The 18700-nt window shown below is 34.6% G+C and overlaps 2 protein-coding genes and 2 long non-coding RNA genes across 4 annotated transcripts; 2 read left to right on the forward strand and 2 right to left on the reverse strand.

The window, feature by feature from the left end:
- Nucleotides 1–1182, forward strand: LOC126921148 (uncharacterized). Its single transcript, XR_007712244.1, has 2 exons — nt 1–77; nt 636–1182. It is a non-coding gene; the product is annotated as an uncharacterized LOC126921148 (long non-coding RNA).
- Nucleotides 1183–1861: 679 nt separating this feature from the next.
- Nucleotides 1862–6511, reverse strand: LOC126921147 (uncharacterized). The gene is made up of 2 exons (XR_007712243.1): nt 3843–6511; nt 1862–3784 (listed from the first exon to the last, which is right to left on the reverse strand). It is a non-coding gene; the product is annotated as an uncharacterized LOC126921147 (long non-coding RNA).
- A 309-nt stretch (nt 6512–6820) lies between these two features.
- Nucleotides 6821–15564, forward strand: LOC126921126 (phosphatidylinositol 4-kinase beta). Its single transcript, XM_050732384.1, has 12 exons — nt 6821–7365; nt 8854–9097; nt 9837–10789; nt 11021–11138; nt 11225–11359; nt 11453–11616; nt 11728–11858; nt 12044–12274; nt 12366–12680; nt 12764–13140; nt 13221–13693; nt 13766–15564. The coding sequence occupies exons 2-12, from the start codon at nt 8916–8918 to the stop codon at nt 13951–13953; spliced, it is 3267 nt and encodes a 1088-aa protein (XP_050588341.1). The 5' UTR covers nt 6821–7365; nt 8854–8915; the 3' UTR covers nt 13954–15564.
- An 86-nt stretch (nt 15565–15650) lies between these two features.
- LOC126921132 (protein ST7 homolog) lies at nt 15651–17825 on the reverse strand. Its single transcript, XM_050732394.1, has 2 exons — nt 17059–17825; nt 15651–16991 (listed from the first exon to the last, which is right to left on the reverse strand). Exons 1-2 carry the CDS (start codon nt 17480–17482, stop codon nt 15868–15870), a joined length of 1548 nt encoding a protein of 515 aa, XP_050588351.1. The 5' UTR covers nt 17483–17825; the 3' UTR covers nt 15651–15867.
- Between the last annotated feature and the right edge of the window lie 875 nt (nt 17826–18700).

Here is an 18700-nt window from a genome sequence, read left to right on the forward strand (position 1 = left end):
TGCACTTCGGTATAATGAAATGTGCTGCTTCGACTTGCTTCAAGTTCCATGCCCGAGAATAGACGCTTCGACTAAAAGTAAGTCCATCTCCGATACTGATCCGATTACGAGGTAAACGGTGAAATTTCTGGAATATGGAAAGTGCAGCGATGTTAACAAACAGTATTACTAGCCGAGAAGGCCTATAAATCTCTCTGTCTACGTACTATTTTACTCAATTGCGCGTTATTAAAGTTGAAAATGTATATGGGCTTTAAATATTATACATATCTTAGGTGTAGCCTTCGGAAAGCCTTGCCGCGCAGATCGTATTTCATAGTCCGCAAATCTTTTTTTTTATTTCGATAACGACACGATATATCGCGAATAGACTGCACATTTTTATACAAATTTATGTTCTTACGTTTACGTGTAACCTAATTAAAGATTTATTTCACACCTTTTATATTAACAATGAGTACTTTAGTTTAAATATTTTTTTATATTTTTGCATATTACGTACATTCTGTAAACCCATAAATTCCTACTATAACTCTATTCTTAATCATTTGCGTGTTTATGTCATAGAGTTTTAGGTTAACAAATTTTTATCATATATAGTATTAAGTCGTTTCCTAATTTTTCGTTGCTTTTAGTATTTAAAGAAGGAATTCTACGTACGTAGTCATTAACAAAATTTTAACGTAAGGTATGATCGACCGCTCTACAATTATCGGCCGCCTTTGTAGCAAGAATGAATGGGATGTCAGTCAATCGTCGACAGCCAATGCGACCGTATGCTATGCACATCCGACTATGCATACGTGTCATCTTGTCCGCAAGGTTGCCACTCATGGTGTCCGTATCTTACTTGATTACAACTAAACCGTACACGGTATGTACTCTGAAACCACGTTAGCGTTCTATGAATGAACGTACGTGCATCGTATTATTGGTCGAGGCACGTACATATGTAAAAAGCCAAAAGGAGACAATGAGAGGAAGAAAGGGACAAACGGAGGAAACGGATAACTGGAAGAGCGTACTACCGGTTACTGCTTGATCGTACAAATCAATATATTTATATATCGACGAATTATGTATGCACACTATCGCTTATAAATAATATACCACCACTTGATCAATCTGTAGTAACGACATTTGAATTTTAGTAGAATATACAAATTAATGGGAAATTAATAATTAGAAGCAGCACTTACTACGTTTCTTATGGAGTCACCAGTCTACAAAACTAAATACCTATCTATTAAAAACATAGCAATGATATTTTACTATTTATTGTATATAAATATTACTACACCACATACATATATTTACCACTTAAATATCGTTGCTTGTATTAACATCCGAAGTTCTCCTATCAGTTTAGAAAACCCTTTTTAATCTAATTTCTAATTTAGACAATAAGAAAAATAAATTTATTAATTATATATATTTATTTTGTAAAAAGATAATTTTACAGTTTAACTTATCCGCAATATTACATTCAAACATGCTTCAAACATTTTGTACCCTGTATTGTGATTTTTGACTTTGCACATTTATCAGATTTATTGCTGTATTATACATTTGTCTTAGAATCGTAACAGAATACACAGTGCACCATAACAAACTTGATAGCGATCGTAGAATTGTTGGTTCAAGTTTTGATTCGTGATTAAAATCTGTGATAATTTTCATCGTGCATATTTATTTTGAACTTAACTAGCAACGCTGAAAGACACTTGAAAGTATGAGCTCAATACCTAATTTCATAAGAAACGATGTCTGTGGGAACGAAGTGGAAATTTGATATGTACATGGTGTTGTAACTTTATGCTCGCTATTCTGTTTATGGTATATAGTACATTGCAGGGAAGTATATAGTTCAAGATTTAATATAAAAGTTGCATACAAAATGTACTATAATTTAATTTGCCAAATTACATATTAAACATTTGAACCAGAAGTGAGATGGATACGAACGTGAAGATCGTGTCCAATATTCTTTTACATGAAATATTTCTCCTGATTCCTTTCTGTGTACATTCGCAAATGCTGTCGGTCAGCAGTTACGAAGTGACATATGCCGGACAATTAATTGAATAAAAGCGAAGTCTGATGCCTCTTGATACTCCGCGTTCTTCGCGTGATTGCTTGAGAGTATCAACGACCTGGAATTCGCGCGAATTGAAGTTAAATGATAAAGCCTTTTCTAGGACACTCTTTGTTAAGTAAACTTGTCACTATCCACAATTTTATATTCGTTTCAAAAAGTGTTTCTTTATCTTTGCAAATGAGATTTACATTATAGAAAAGATATTATTTCGTGATGTTATTTTTGTATAAAGTGCCACTAGGTTGTTTAATATTTATCACGTATATGACCATATTTATAATCGAATCTAAGTGCATTAACATAGAATACTTGAATATACTTTGAAGGCCATCTTTGGCGGACGTCACTCCACTTCATTCATTCTTTTCTTTACGCGTACTATTTCGTTTACTACTTTAGTGACTTTATAGCGTCCTTTGTATTTTTATCACGACTTCAATTGTCCTTGTTCTACAATACCAATAACGTTCAGAGTTTACATAGTACTCATGCGCAATAGTATATAACGTCGTACATAGTTATCGTGTAAGAAGATTATCTTTTGCCCCTTTTTTAATTTCAATTTGTTGTTTGTAGTTCGTTTCCCCCGATAAAAAATAGTCCGATATTCACTTTCGCGATCGTCGGGTAGGTATGCCCCTGAAAAAACAGATCCAGTTCATCTATTTGTCTATTAGTCTCCTAAAAATGCGTAGCACCAGGCTCGACCTTCTCCCCTAAACGCTTTTAGCTCAGCAGTGAACATCTGCACCTACATCATGTAGCCAACCCTCCAACCGAAAATAGAAACTATTATGATGGAGCATCTGTACTGAAAGTAGAACGAAGAGGAGAAATCTTAGCGAAATATGGGATCAAGCGTATGTCTCTTTGCCAGAATAAAGAGAACTTGGACAAATTGCCTAAGACACGTGTGTACATAAAATTGAACTGTTTAGAATTTTGAGAAAATAACTTGCGATCATGAAAGAAGAAGCGTCGTAGCAAATAACCATTTGCTGTCGTACGTAAAATGCGTCAAATCAAATGCGTCGGTGATACATCTCGAAGCAGGAAGGACGAGCAGCAACACATCTACAAGTCATTCACGTACAGGCTTTATCAATAAGGTTAATCGTACCGTGCGGAAGAATGCTCACGATAAGAACCGAAGAAAAAAATGTATACATGTATGTGCATCAAGGACTGCGTATGTAAAAAGAATGCCAGTATAATCGGCACATAATCGGCGCTAATACAACTGGAAAACCGATGATTCACTGAGAACTCGCAGTTACATAAAGAAATAATAGTGAGGAAATTACTGAGCTTTTTGAAAATAACCGCAGTTAGCGGGCTACGAACGAATCCACGAAAACCTATATCTCTGATTTGCGACGTATTATGTAATACGGCAAATACGCGCGCATGCGAAATTCACAAGACAAACAATATCAGAATATTTTATAGAAGTTTGTTCAGAAGCTTTGTTATTCCAATTTGAGTAATTCAAGAGAAGAGTCTGGAATAAGAAAGCTTCTGAATCCAATTGGCGTTGTAACAGAAGGTCAAGGCTGTCTTGAAACGATGCGACACAGGTTCAGACTTCAGCGAGCCGTCGCGACTGCTGTCTTTCCACTTCTCATGTTATACTTAAAATTCAACGCCCTCAGATAACCGATAGTTTGACAAACATGTTCGTGCAATCTGGAAAAAGAAATGCTGATACATATAAATATACATTGATCGTTCTTGTAGATCGCACCTTTTTAATTCGTGTTTTTGAATTCTTGTACCAAAGGTCAATCAGTTCAGACGCCGGCGTTTGAAATTCTACGTTTCCGACTGTTTAATATCCAATCCACTAACATCCGCGAGGTATGCATGTATTTGCATGTATTACATGTATACATAGTTACAATGTATTATATATTATGATGTTTTACGTCGAGAGGATAATTCTTTTATAAGGTTTTCATACCATGCAAACGTGTCTTTCTTTCACATGTTATGTGTACAAAGTCTTCTACATATATTTAAAAAAAGCCTATGCATATATTGACAAATGTAACGAGTGCACGCGAGCATGTGATTATGAGCACCGCTGCTAAGGTGACTACGTTTCATCATTGGGTGTGGGTATATACCGTATGCCGCATGGCATAACCCTATGCTCTATACGCTCGGACGTACGACGTACGACATTAGGAGAAGCTAGAAGAGGGGTAAGGGAAGTCCATGTTGGTCCCTGTCCTGTAGCTGCAACGTTGGTGTTTGAATATCCCGTTTCCAATAGTTTCCAGTATGCAACCAGTGGAGTTTGATCGAGGAATGTTCCCAATCTGAATGTACCCAACCTGATTGAAGAACTTACATAACGGAAAGTTAGACGATTATAGATAGTTTTTTAAAAATCGTAATCGCAAATATAGCTTTTTTTAATCTGCCGCTTTTCCGCGTTTTCCGATCAGTCATTGGTACATCGAATAGGTCAAGAATTATTGATATGGTGAACCTGAAAAGCATAGGAAGTTGCAAAATGCCGTACGATTAGCGGTTCTGTTTACATTAGCAAATCGTACGAAGCGTGCAATCGTGCTGCTTTAACGATTATATCGCTTCCAGTGACTAATTCTTCGAGGAAGACCCACAGGTGCAATTGGACGAAGCTTCAGCGGAACTCTTGGCTATTTTTCTGCTTACTTGATTGATCGTTCTGTGGTTGCTCGTAGTCGTTACAGGCACTTAGATTTTCCATATTATGCAAAAGAAAGACTAAAATTCAAACTATGAATAATAACTAATTATACAAAAAATGAAAAAAAAAACCTGTACACGTAGTTACTACATGATAAATCATAATATAGTAAAATTCTCTTGCAGTGTTTATGGGCTCGACGCCAGCATCTCACATAAAGTTGCTGCCAGTACTAACAATAAACGAATAATTTTCGTTTCCTTAGAAATAAACATATTCTTCCGTTTCGTCAGTGAATTACAGAAACCATAATTATTTCCATTCCTTCTTTTCTTGTAATTAATTCATGTTTGTCTTATATTCGGAGAATCGCATATTGAACTCTACATAGAGTTTATAATGTAGATAGAGCATACATTTTATTTCTTTGGGTTAGGAGTAAACGGGAAAAGCATCTGCCGCAACTCGGTATGTGGGTATTTCGTAACGCCTAATGAAGATGAGTACATCTTATTGCTGAACTACGAATTAAAATAATACGCGGCAAATTGGATGAATGATACTCGGTGAAAACTAGTGAAAAGTGAAATCATCTTGCGCCTCAAGTAGTCTAGCTTGACGATTGTCAAACAATCGATGACAGTTAGTCGTATGTATTACTCTTCACTTTTATGTACGGTTAGAAAGCGTATAAAATTACAGGAAGCATCGACTATTCGCTTTTACTGTAAAGATTCGCGGATATTCGCTTCGTTGTAAAAATACGTAGGTGTAAAGAAGAAGATTATACATTTTATTATAAAAAAAAATTAATAATCGTGTATAAAGTTCATGATATAAAGTTCATTTACATTTACGATAAAAGATATAATTATGAGAGATTGTACATATTAGCGTTATAGAATGTTAATTTTGCTCGTGTAACATAATGTTCTTTTGGTCGCATACATATTTGAAATAAAATATGATTATTGTTATACAAACAAGCAAATTAATGGCCAAATGATATAAATAATTATCGCGATGTAAGATAAATGTGTATGGCCTTTGCATCTTTGTCATTGCACGTGTAAAAAGAACAGCGTCTGTGTCCCATAGGTAATTTAAATGGAAGATTTAATGCTTGTTTATATACATACGTTGGTATGCAGATACATCTGGAGCACGAATTCCTAATGTTTCCGATGCCGGTCTCCAGCTTAGTACATAGAGTACGGCTGCACTTACGGTTGTACGACCTTTCCTATTCCAGCTCTCAACCCGCCACTGCCAACCTAAACCCAGTCGTTCACTAAACCCCATGTAAAACATAATAAACGCAGTCATCGATAGCTTATTATTCAGGTATTAATGAATCTTTATTTCTAATTGTCTGGAGTATAGATAATTATTTACGTATGGGTATTCTTTGACAACGATCCAAGCAAAATGATTTGAAATGTATTTAATTATCGTAGAATTTATACGTATTTGTTATTTCGATCTGATATTTTTGATACGGGAAACTCATACAGAATTGTTATCATAACTGCAAGTGCGTCGATGTAAATAGAAACATACTGATATTGTCAGACTGGCTACAGTATCAACAAAATACACATACACAGCATTCATAATTGTATACGTGCACATGTGCGTTCAGGGGCGAATAGGTTCGAAATCTCTTGATCACTTTCGTTTAAATTCATTCGAAATATAATATTATTTCAAATAATTAAGAGAGATGGAAATTTGAAACATCTATAACCGATTTGTACTAAAAAATAGGTTATATAGATAGGTTTAATTTTTCATAACTTATAATTTTATTTGAAATCTTACTCTTTATCTCTTGTAAATCACGATCCAATTTCTTTTGTAACAAAGAAAGATGGTATTATGTGATATAAAATTACTAAAGATACTTAAAAATAGTAGAAATAAACTCAGATTGTATTCAATTTCAAACAATGATAATTAGGTTTATAGCAATTATTATCAAGTACAGGGTTCTCTCATATCGCGAAGCGTTACTACGTAATGGCCACCTGGACTTTGCATCTCTTTCGTTGGCAGCAGTGTGCAGAGTAGTATTCAGTGCGTCGTCGTGCGAAAAGTAGTCGAGCTTGGCGACGTCGCCTTTTACGTTGGCACGGAGATTCGGTTCGTGCATCTTTTTGGTTGCAGTCCGGAACCCGAAAAAAAACCCGCGTAGAGTATTCGTCTCTGTGTTTGTTGCAATTCGCTAGGATAAAAACGAAAGTGATGAAGTGTGATTCTGTGCGCGAACATATAGGGCGTAGCCACGCATTGTGCAAAATCGGCTGAAAACGAATGACGACAAGGCGGTGCGTGACAGTCTGAATCTGCCATTGGAAAGGATATCTTGTTGTCTTTTTCGCACCTAGTGGCATTTTGCGTACTCGCGGGGTTCGCTGCATCATCGTCATCCTTTCTTTTTCCTCTTTCTCTTTCTCCTACCATTTCCTCTAGCTCCTTGTTCTGTATACTATTCAATCGTAGTCTATCATACGCGCTACACAGACAAAATTGAAGACGTCCACGCATGGTGCAGTCCCAATCGCAACACAGTTCTGAATTCAAGTACGAGGTAAGTTGTATTGACATTCCGTTTATTATCATTCGACACTGTATCGTTCTATATAAAAGAATAAGGATTAGTAGGTACAATTGATTGAATCGTGTAGCGATACGAATAAGGGAGAGATACAATATCTATGGGGGTGTGGATCTAACGGGTGTCAATATTGAGGCAGTGGTTGATTTCTATGCTTCTGGCACACCCATCGCTGCACCACTGCTGGCTAGCGAGTGAATACGAACCGAGCGGAAGGACGAGTCCCTGAGTAAAAGAGGGAGAGTAAAAAGCCGGCATACAGCAGCTTATACTTCGCTCTATTTTCCTCCTTATTGAATTATTCCTCTCCCAGGGATTTCACTCGGCTGGTCTCCTCACCGATTAATCTCGCGGGAAAGAAACCTGGTTTCGTATGATTTCAATTTGCGATAAATACAAAACTGTTCACGCATAGAAAGCAATCTTTAAACACAATCTTCGTTTCGATGTTATTTCTTCTTACGTTGTTAAAAAAGAATACTTTCGCCTTTTTTGAATCGCGAAACGGAAAAAGGAAAGACGACGGAAAAATAAATGGAAATATATCGTAGGTACGTAAGAAGTGTACGTACGGAGTAGGGAGCAAAATTCTGACGTACGCTTTGTTCCGAGTGGCATTCGACTTTCTCGTACCTAGCACGAGTTTCACGCTCCTGTCACGGTGCTGCTTTGCGTGGTTGATCGTCGTTCTGCATTTCTAAAAGATGACTCTTTTTATTTTTTCTTCTTTTCTCATGAAATTTCAGATTCATCGCATTTACGATGAGATCATTGAAAACATATGTTTGCCGTTGGATTTCCGTTACAAAACACACAGTTATTAATTTATAGGCGAGATTACAAGCTTTACAGTTTCGAGGCAATGTCGTTTGTAGCAGAGATAATAAACAAGTCACGGAATTTTAGATATCAAGATATATATATATATATATATGCAGTGAAGTTATACAATTTTATTCTTTCTACGAATAAAACTTAAATGAAAAGACAAGATACAATCGTAAGACGATTACAACTAGTACGATTGACTTTTTAAATGCGAGTGTTTAAACGATATATTATTGTTTACCTCCTCTCTTGTCTATTTTATATACAATCAATTTTTCCATTATACATGGCAATCGATACATTATTCATTAACTGATCCATTAATTACGCATTTTAATCTCTATCTAAGATATGAATTTCTTTATCGTATTTTGCTTTATATTCATCGTCCTCAACACCTGCGCTCCGACTCGAATCGTATGATGATTTTGATTTATTATCGTTAAATAATGAACATGAAAAATAATATGTAATCTCCAATTGTATATCTCAAAAATTATATCTTTTATCTCTGATCAGTCGATTGTTTAGTAATTCCCATCAATTAATTCGCGTATGTTTTGTATATAAATATTTTCCTAATATGAGAGAATTCGCCTCAACGATTCGTTGTATGTATATCATTCTCCGTAGGTGGACGATCAACATGAACAGCAGATGACTGTTAGCCGAGCTGATGCTCGTTCAACTTTAATATGAGTGAAGTAGTGGCTGTAACACCTAGTGGTGGATCGACACGCCAGGAAAGCGTGGCACACATCAAAAGACATAAATTAGCCAACTGTAATGTTCCTCTCGTGCACGGACGATCAAATCCGTCGATCAACACCCGTAATAGGCTGACCACGCATCAACGAAATCACAGTTTGGACTTTAGGTATGTAAATGAAAGCAGCCGTCTAAGTATGTTGTATATGTTTCCGGAGAATATTTATAGTTCTGATAACGTGATTCTTTGGCTTCGGTTATCTACGTACATAGACCATCCTCGTGTTTATAAATGTATAGAGTTGTACATAATGAATGCAAATATTGTATAAATTTGGTCAAAAAGTTCGTCTATCGATAATCGTAGAATTCAACTATACCTAATGATGTCAATTACTAATAAACTTTAATGTTTTAATATCTTTACATCAGTATAAGAGCACATTAAATTGCTTTAAAATTGCTATACGCGAATTTTAGATATTGGTTTGTCTATGTAATTACAGTAGCTACAAAAAGTATTTGGACATATATATCCTTATCTTCTAACGAAACGTTTTTCTTATCAGGTTCTACATTACATTTTCACAGTATCAAATTTTTGTAGTCGTACAAAATTCTCGAGAGTGTTACTAAACGATACGAGATTTAATATACACTTGGACGTAATTACTTAGCATTATTATTGTTATTATTTAATATTTATTATACTTAATCCTCGCCTATCAGCGTAATTAATTAGTATTTAAATACTATAATAAATTCAATGGTGTGTAAATACTTTCTGTAGCCACCGTATATAACCGATAGAATTGCAATTTAGGTCGCTAGAAGCTTTACGATTAAACCCGGCTGATCGCCGCGCGTTGATTCGAAAATTCATTTGACTGCATACACTGTGTTTGCAGGTCAATGGGTATTTTATTGCCGCCGGTACCACAGGCGAACACGACCACGCTGACGCATCATCATAGAAATCGAAGTCTTGACTCCGCGCTGCAGCGTATCCCGGAAGTGGACGTGACACCGAGTCCAGAATGCGAGACAACGCCGGCCCCCGTAACTAAAGCGGCCGCGGTACCGGTGTGCAAAGCGCGCAGCCGGGAACGCGAGGATTTAGCCAGCCTCGGATCCGACGATTCGGGTATACTTTGCGGTTCCGATAGCGGTTCCAGCGACGCAACGAACGCTGCCACCAGAGAGTCGAGCGTCGACCACCTGCATAGTCGTGAGAGCCTCGATTCCTCGTTATCCCAGCCAGGTGACATGGATAGCGTGGATGCAGTGGATGCGATGGACGGCGAAGAAACTAGTACTCCAGTCTCAGTCTCAGTGTCGGTGTCGGTGCCAGTGTCACCTGTGGAACTGGTGCACTTGAGTGAACCTTCTTCGAAAAAGGGTGGTGATTGTAGTAGTAGTGGTAGTGAGCCGCATAAACACGAGAATACGAGCAGTGGTGATCATGGTTCGCAGGAACCGCGCTCCAATAACGTCTGTACGGTCAAAGAACTCGAGGGTCATGAATACGCGCACGACGAACAACGACGCACCACCGATATGGGTGTGACGGTTGACACGCGAGACTTCCAAAATTCCATGGAAGTCTCGCCAGTGAACGATAAACAGAGTGAACTGGCCGGCGCAGCTATGACTTTGTGTTGCGGGACCGCTGTGCAATCCGAAACTAGCGAGGCAGCTGTGAAAAAGCAGACTGGTGTCGTTTGCCGGAGGCAAGAGACGGTACAACCGAAACCATCCGAAGGTTGTTTGCTCAGATTGTTCGAAAGCCAGATTTTCGACATGTCCATGGCGATCTCTTATCTTTTCAATTCTAAAGAACCTGGCGTTCAGAGTTACCTTGGTAAGCATCGATGCCAGTTTTATATACGTTAATTTCATGTAACTAATTCGATTTATTATTTCGCATTATCAAGGTTGGTTTCAGTATTCCATTGATGTGGAGATAAATTGAGTAGTCCACAATATTTAAAAATATTTGTTTTTAATAATAGTAAATAGTAGTTTAGTAGTAGTAGTAACAACAAAAGTATTTGTTCTGTAAATGACGAAATACATGTATAAAATTTTCTAGGTAACAAGATGTTCAGTTTCCCAGATAATGATGTGGACTTCTACTTGCCACAGTTAGTTGTGATGTATATACAACTTCATGATGTTACAGAAGTTCTTTATCCATATCTTGTCCATAGGTAAGTATATTTTGGTAAAAGAAGATAATAGATTGAAAAATTTCTATAAATAATGCATAAATTATTGTACTTTATTTATTTATTAGGTGTAGACAGTCGGCTGATTTTTCGTTAAAATGTGCCTGGCTATTAGATGCATACAGTTCTGATGCTCATTTGCCATCCAAAAAGAAATCTCATGGGACCAAATTAAAAAATCTTATTCTCTCAGATGAACTCAGGTAGGAAACAAATAATAAAAAGAAATACGAAGATACGTTATGAATAATATAAAAACATATCTTTTATACTTATTTTTTGGTATGAAATATTAGGCCAAAAGGAAATGAGAATAAAAAACGTGTAACTGGATTACAAGCTCCCGCACCGCCACCACTGACTCCGATGCAAAGCATTACATCACCTAATAAAAAGACACACCAAAGATCTCAATCTGATGCCACTGGATTATTTCAAACTTTACGTCGTAGCCATTCCGGTATGCGAATTATGTAAATTAACGTTCTATTTTATTCCGAAATAGTAAAAATAGAAGTAGCAAATTTTATGTGATGACAAATTTCACCACATACTTGCAATTTATTTTAAGGTACAATAAATAAAGTAAGTCTTGGGGACCTGAGCTCTGGTCGAGCATTTGATAATGGTTGTACCTGTTTTTATTCCTGCCAAGGTGTGGTAAATGATTTACGAGGACAAAAGACCGACTGTTTTTGCAATGTAATTGGATAATTTATGAAATATTTAGATCTTTTTTATTTTTATAGACCTTTATTTTATAATTTTTTTTATAAAAAAAATATAAAAAAGATTATAAAAACTCAATTTTATACTTTATCTTTATATATATAATATTTAGATCTTATTTATGCAAACTTAATTAAAGTATAACTTCGTATTTGTAGGCGCCACGTCTTGCTCCAGAACTTGAATTTATACAAGCATTAATATCTATTGGTAAATTACTTGGAACTATTCCAACAAAGGAAAGTAAAACCGTTCAATTAATAGCAGAGCTTAATACTCTCAATTTGAACCTTCCTGCAAGGGTGTGGCTTCCTTTGCACAGTTCAATACCGCATCATATCGTACGAGTGCCACCACAATACGCTGCTGTCCTTAATAGCAAGGATAAGGTGAAGAATTTCGAAAATCTAAATATTTGTTCAAATCGTAACTAGTGATTTCTTTTTATGAATGTATATTAACATGTCTTAAAACACGTAGGCACCATACATAATTTATGTTGAAGTGTTAGAAGTAGAAGATATTTATACATCACCTGTACCGACAAAAATAGTGGGATGTTCATTGAGGCATACTAAATCTGAAGAAAATTTGACTGGAGGCGAACAGTCTAATGTAATGGGTTCATCAAACATATCCACTTCAGAAACGCAACAAAACATGCCACCAATTAGACAAACTCCGGTTAAAAATATTTCTCCATATTCGGTTAGAAGTACGGAAGTTGCATTTAATTTTCCTGATGATGATCCTAACGATTGTTGGAGTCAAGAAGATGATGAAATCACACAACAGGTATTTGTTTATATCATAAATTTGTTATTCCTCTTCCAATCTAAGAAAACATAAATTTACAATAATTTTATTCTTCCATACAGTATTTACAACTTCGAAAACCAAAAGATAGAGATACAATATCTCAGTTAAGTCAAGAATCATCTGATAGTAAAGAACCAATATTTGTACCTGGTGATATAAAGAGGCGGTTAAGTGAAATGGCTGCTACGCCTAGTGCAACGTTTAATCATGATCCGGAAGATCCATCGGCGGCTGTTTTGAAAGAACCATGGGAGCTAAAACAACGTCGCATAAGATCTTCCAGTCCATATGGCCATTTGGCATCTTGGAGGCTCCTTGCTGTTATCGTAAAATGTGGCGATGATCTTCGGCAAGAACTCCTTGCTTCACAGTTACTTTCAATGTTACAAAAAATTTGGCAAGATGAGCAGGTGCCTCTCTGGGTGCGGCCATACAAGTATGAACGACTTTATTATCGCGTATATTTTAACATCTTATTATAGAACAATTTGTTAAATATGAAATTTGATCTTACAGAATTTTGTGCTTATCAAATGATAGTGGCTTAATCGAGCCAATTTTAAATACTGTATCACTTCACCAGGTGAAAAAGCAGTGCCAATTAACGCTTAATCAATATTTTGAACGAGAATTTGGTCCATCTACGTCAGATACATTTATTATCGCGCAAAGAAACTTTATTCAAAGTTGTGCGGCGTATTGTCTTGTCTGTTATCTCATTCAGGTTAAAGATCGTCATAACGGAAATATTTTACTTCATAGTGATGGACACTTAATACATATAGATTTTGGATTTATTCTTTCGACTTCGCCAAGAAACTTAGGATTTGAGACTAGTCCGTTCAAATTAACTCCAGAATTTGTGGAAGTGATGGGCGGAAGCCAATCTAAACAATTTCAAGAATTCAAAACTTTAATTCTACAAGGATTAATCGCAGCACGGAAGCATATGGAAAAAATTGTAAATCTAGTGGAAATAATGTTATCAGGTAAAATTTTATGCATGAAGTTTAATGTAATAGTTCAACAACTATTTATTTACTTATTATTTCCTATTATAGGATCGCAACTCCCATGTTTCCGTAGTGGTGGAGCAGCAACGGTTCAAGGACTGAAAAACAGATTCCATCTTACATTAACGGAAGATCAATTACGTCGGCATGTGGAGGATTTAGTCGAAGCCAGTATCCATTCGTGGTCTACTAAATTATATGATCGATATCAATATTTCGCAAATGGCACCCTTTAATAATAATATCGAATTCTATGGCAAGCATAATGATTTTTACAAGAATGCGAAAAAAACTTAAGTTAGTACTTCTTATGTGGTACTTCTTCCAGAAATGTTTAAACTTTATAGCATTCCTTATGCACAAATTATCTTTGAAGTTAATTGTTCGATTGCATACAAGTATGATCGATAAATGGGAAATGCTATTAAAAAAAAAAAATAGATTTATTCCAAATATATGTAGAATAAGCTAATTTCAGTAGATTAATTTTACTTGCTCTTGAATTATTCCTTAGTTTCTTAAAAGATACTATAATAATTATCTTTTATAGAAATTTGTACAAATATCGCGTTTATTAATAATTAAGAATAATTTGTGAAAAAATATTGTTTACAAAAATTTTATGCATTATACCTGTAAAAAAGAATAGCAAATGAAACAGGGAATAATTTATGAAATTTTAATTGTTATGTTAAGTAATATTAGATATGTATAATTGGTTTTGTTATATACATTAAAATGACTATGTATGCCTTATTGGCAACTACAAGTTAACTATCGTCGGTGCAGATTTTGTAACGTTGACTGAATGTTGGACTGCTAGATCGTTATAGCCTATAACAGCGTAATTTGTTAAAGGTGCCTTATTTGTAGAAAATGGCGGGACGATCAAATCCGAACACAGTGAAGTGACTACGTGCGTTGATCTACTGACAAAACTGATCTATTATAAAAAGGACAATCTATAGTTTGTACATAAATACATTGCGTGAAATTTTGTCGAATTCCTTTCGTAGTTAATTTTCGGCAATAAGTAATCCCACCACGATGATGAATTATAGGATGTTTAAGATTCTTGCGGAGTTGTCGAGTGAAAGAAGCATGTACACAAGCTCAGATATTAGCAGGAGACGAATACTCAAAATATTTCCTACTTCATAGATTACTACTACTATAAATACATTTATTTGTAATGATATGCTAAGGATAACTATATAGTAAAAGTTAAGGATCACATTTGAAAGTTTTTACATGTTCTTATTACACACATACGTTAATAGTGATAATGCGAAATATCTTAGTTGTGTGAAGATAGTTATTTAATAGTATTTCTGCGTTGCATATGTTCGTTTAAGTAAGTAAATTATAAAGTAAAGAGGTATTGTACATAAAGTGACAAATTTTATCACTTATCAGTTAAGATTAATTGAGAATGAATGTTCGAAGTAAAATCAAAGTCATAGCGAGCCAGCCCATGTATAAAACCTGGGCCCTCTGACTTCCAAGTGTCTTAACTCTCTTTTTTCTGTCGTAACCGTCTCATGATAGAAAGGTGGATCAGAGATTAAGAATAATTGATATTGCATAATGCTCAATACATTGCATTTTAATATTGTACATTTACGTAATATTCATGCGCTAATTTTTGTTGAATATTTAGTGCAATTCTGCTGTTTACTATAAGCAATTGTAAATGTTATCAAGTTTTTTCATTGATTTCATACAATAAATTCTACATTTTCTGTACAATTTGAAATATTAATATCTCTGATTTGCCTTGTTCTTTCGCCACCAATTACGAGCTACTGATAATATCAATTATTAAATAAATATAAAATCTAATAAAATCTATTGTTGATTGATATACCCAAACATTTTAAATTAAGAATAATGTTTTAAACACGAAAATATGAAGGAAGAAGTACAAAACTGATTCAAAGATATTCAAATTTTTATTAATTGTACATTGATCGCTACACAACGTTTTTAACTAACAATGTTAACTAAATTCTATAAATACATATTAAGATATCAGTCATAAGAAATTCGGGAAGTACTGATGTACATGTATAATTGATGCATATGACAATGAAAGCATAAGTATCATAAATATCACAATAAGTCATGATTACAGAGATCATAAAAATATCTTATATTCTAGAAAGCTGTTGTAATAAATTAGAAGGTAAAATTGCTTCCAATTTGTCTAAAATATAATAAAATGGATGAGAAAACCAGGCAAGCATCGATCGTGCAACAACACCCATAGTATCAGGATATTGATGTGTTAAAAGTGCTAAGAGTGCTGTGAAGGAACATAAACCAGCTGTAAACAAAATAAAAAACGGCAACTCCTTTTTAGGGTAAACGCTAACATCGTGAAACGAGGGTAGCAATTCACGATCTGCACATTCTGTGCAGGTTGGATATGGATAGAATAAATGTCCTCTTTCTAAAGGGTAAGGTAACATTCTAAAAGTACCTTCCCATGTACAATGTAACAAATTAAGAGCACCCTCCATTTGTTTCCAATGAGCAAGATGAAAGAATGCGTAAGCAATCGCTTCTGAGTCCCCCCTTTTTAGTACATGTTCTGGAGGTAAAATTAAAGGTTTCATTTCTAATAAATATTTAGGTACATGAGGATTAAATTCAACAGCTCTGTGAATAGCTTCAACTGCTATCATTTCTGGAGTAGTTAAACCTCTTTTACTAGCGATATCTGTCGAAAATTTATCAGCCACCAGTCGCGCTTTTAACAATGCAGCTGTATAACAAATAGTTGCAGATTTTGGTAAACTAATATCATCGTATTTTGCTAATACTGCTTGAACATCTGCATATGCTTGCATTTCTAATAAAGCTTCAATTAAATTTTCATGAATGTTTAATACATTCATAATTGGTGGGACTTCTTTTGTGAGATCTCTAAACATTTTTACTGCTTCTTTCAATTTCCCTAATTTTCTTGCACACATAGCTAACCTTCGTTTAACATATATTAAAACATTTGTATCTCTTCTATGTATACCCTCTGCAATGGCTCCTTGATGTTGAGTACTTTGAGATCTTCTATAATTGTTCTCTGCTACTTTTAAAGCTTGTTTTAAAATTTTTTCTGCCTCTACAATAGTAGTAGCTTCTTCTTCAGCAAGTAAAATATAAGCAGGGGCGCAATCAGGATTACGTTCAAGAGCACTATGTGCAGCTTTTATTCGAACTACTGGATTTCGCTCTCTCCAAGCTGTTTGCATAATTTCATACTCTGCCTTACCTATCAAAAGTATACAATTAATACTTCAATTTTCACAATATGCTAATATCACTTGGTGAATGTTTACCTGTATCACCTTCACAAGTAAAAAATGTTTGATGATCTTGAGCAGATAGGTTCATATCATAATATGTTAATGGTTCTTTGTTTGTAGCCCAATAAAATCTTTGATACTCAGCCCCTCTAAATAAATTTATTGGGTTACGCCAAACTTTACACTCTGGAACATTTTGTTGATTTGAATTTGAACTATTTAAACTTGAGTTATTGCCATCTGATCCACTGTCACCTCCACCAATCCATGGTGAAATGTGATTTAAAGATACTTGTTCAATAAAAGATGTGCCGTATTTTCTAAAATACCACCATTCGAAGATTAGAATTAACCCAGAAATTAAAGATGACGTTCCAGTGAGTGCAACATAAAATTTTGGGGTTAAGGTGCTCAAAAACATTGTAGAATCCCATATGCTTGTGAATAATAGAGCCATTTATAATACAACACTGAATGTATTATTTTTTTATTATTCCTGGTTACACTATTATACTGTTGTATAAACAGTTTTTAATTAATAAACATTATAACACAGTCAACGTTTTTACTATGTCCTTACATTACCCGAGAAATGTTACTTCTTTTATTCTATCTTAACTAATAAAACTAAAATGAAACTACAATCTTAACATTTACATATGTCTTTTTTAAATTTGAAACAATGCGTATCTGTTTTCATCGTACTATTAAATGTGGTAACATTTATTTTGTCTGAAGTTGCCGAAATCAGAACTTACATTGCAACGAGATTTTTCGAGAATTGTAGCGCTTATTATACATAATAGATAGTAAGTCGCGACTCTTCCTAGAAACGCTTTAAACCTCATATTTCTTAGCAGAAGGTAAATAAGGGAAGTACGATATTATTGGTTCAAATAAGTTATAATATTATTTTTATTTTATAATAAATCAAATTGTAACATCATTGTTTCTTAACGTAAATACTACATAATATAGATTTGTATACCTATTGATTATTTCAATATTGTAGTTATATAATGTTTCATACGATATATTGACATCGTAATTATTTTCATCTATAATTTCAATGTTCTAATGATTGTGCGTAAAATGGAATAAAATACATATAAGATTAATGTTTTAAAAATTTAATATAAGTTTTTCAAATTTCGTTTTTAATTTTGTAGCGACGCCTATATCCTCGGGCGCTAAAATCAAACGCATTCATTTCTATGCCTATTAACTTCACTAATGTTGGCGTCTGGTAATTGAATTGAATATAATTCCTACAATTGTTACTCTAAATCATTAAAAACCTCTGAATTTTTACACGATGGGTATTTCAGAATGTGTAACATAAAGTTCCCTAACATGTAAGGTCTATCCTGTACCGTATCTCTGGTAGTATTTCTGATAGTATTTCAATTATTTTTCTTAAATAATTATGCATTCGATACACGTTATTGTCGTCCTGTCTTTTTCAAAAAAATCGTCGTTACGTGTGTCGAATTTGAAAATGGTGTAAATTGGCACAAAGAAGCAATACAAAATATACAACACACTTTAAAAAGTTTGTTATTTCATACTACGATAAGAAAATGATAATTATACGTATACTTTTGACCTACCATGACGGATTTCATTGATCCATTAAAATCGTACTATTTATCATGTTGCAGAAAAATATTTTATT

Source organism: Bombus affinis, chromosome 10, assembly GCF_024516045.1.
Source record: "Bombus affinis isolate iyBomAffi1 chromosome 10, iyBomAffi1.2, whole genome shotgun sequence".
In the NCBI taxonomy this organism is placed as follows: domain Eukaryota; kingdom Metazoa; phylum Arthropoda; class Insecta; order Hymenoptera; family Apidae; genus Bombus; species Bombus affinis.

Excerpts from the sequence above, each read along its gene's own strand:
- LOC126921132 (XM_050732394.1), bottom strand. The coding sequence starts at position 17,482 with ATGGCTCTATTATTCACAAGCATATGGGATTCTACAATGTTTTTGAGC. Across the intron at positions 16,992-17,058 it reads TACTTGTGAAGGTGATACAG|GTAAGGCAGAGTATGAAATT; the intron begins GTAAACATTCAC and ends TACTTTTGATAG.
- LOC126921126 (XM_050732384.1), top strand. The coding sequence starts at position 8,916 with ATGAGTGAAGTAGTGGCTGTAACACCTAGTGGTGGATCGACACGCCAG. Across the intron at positions 11,360-11,452 it reads ATTCTCTCAGATGAACTCAG|GCCAAAAGGAAATGAGAATA; the intron begins GTAGGAAACAAA and ends ATGAAATATTAG. Across the intron at positions 12,275-12,365 it reads TCCTTAATAGCAAGGATAAG|GCACCATACATAATTTATGT; the intron begins GTGAAGAATTTC and ends TAAAACACGTAG.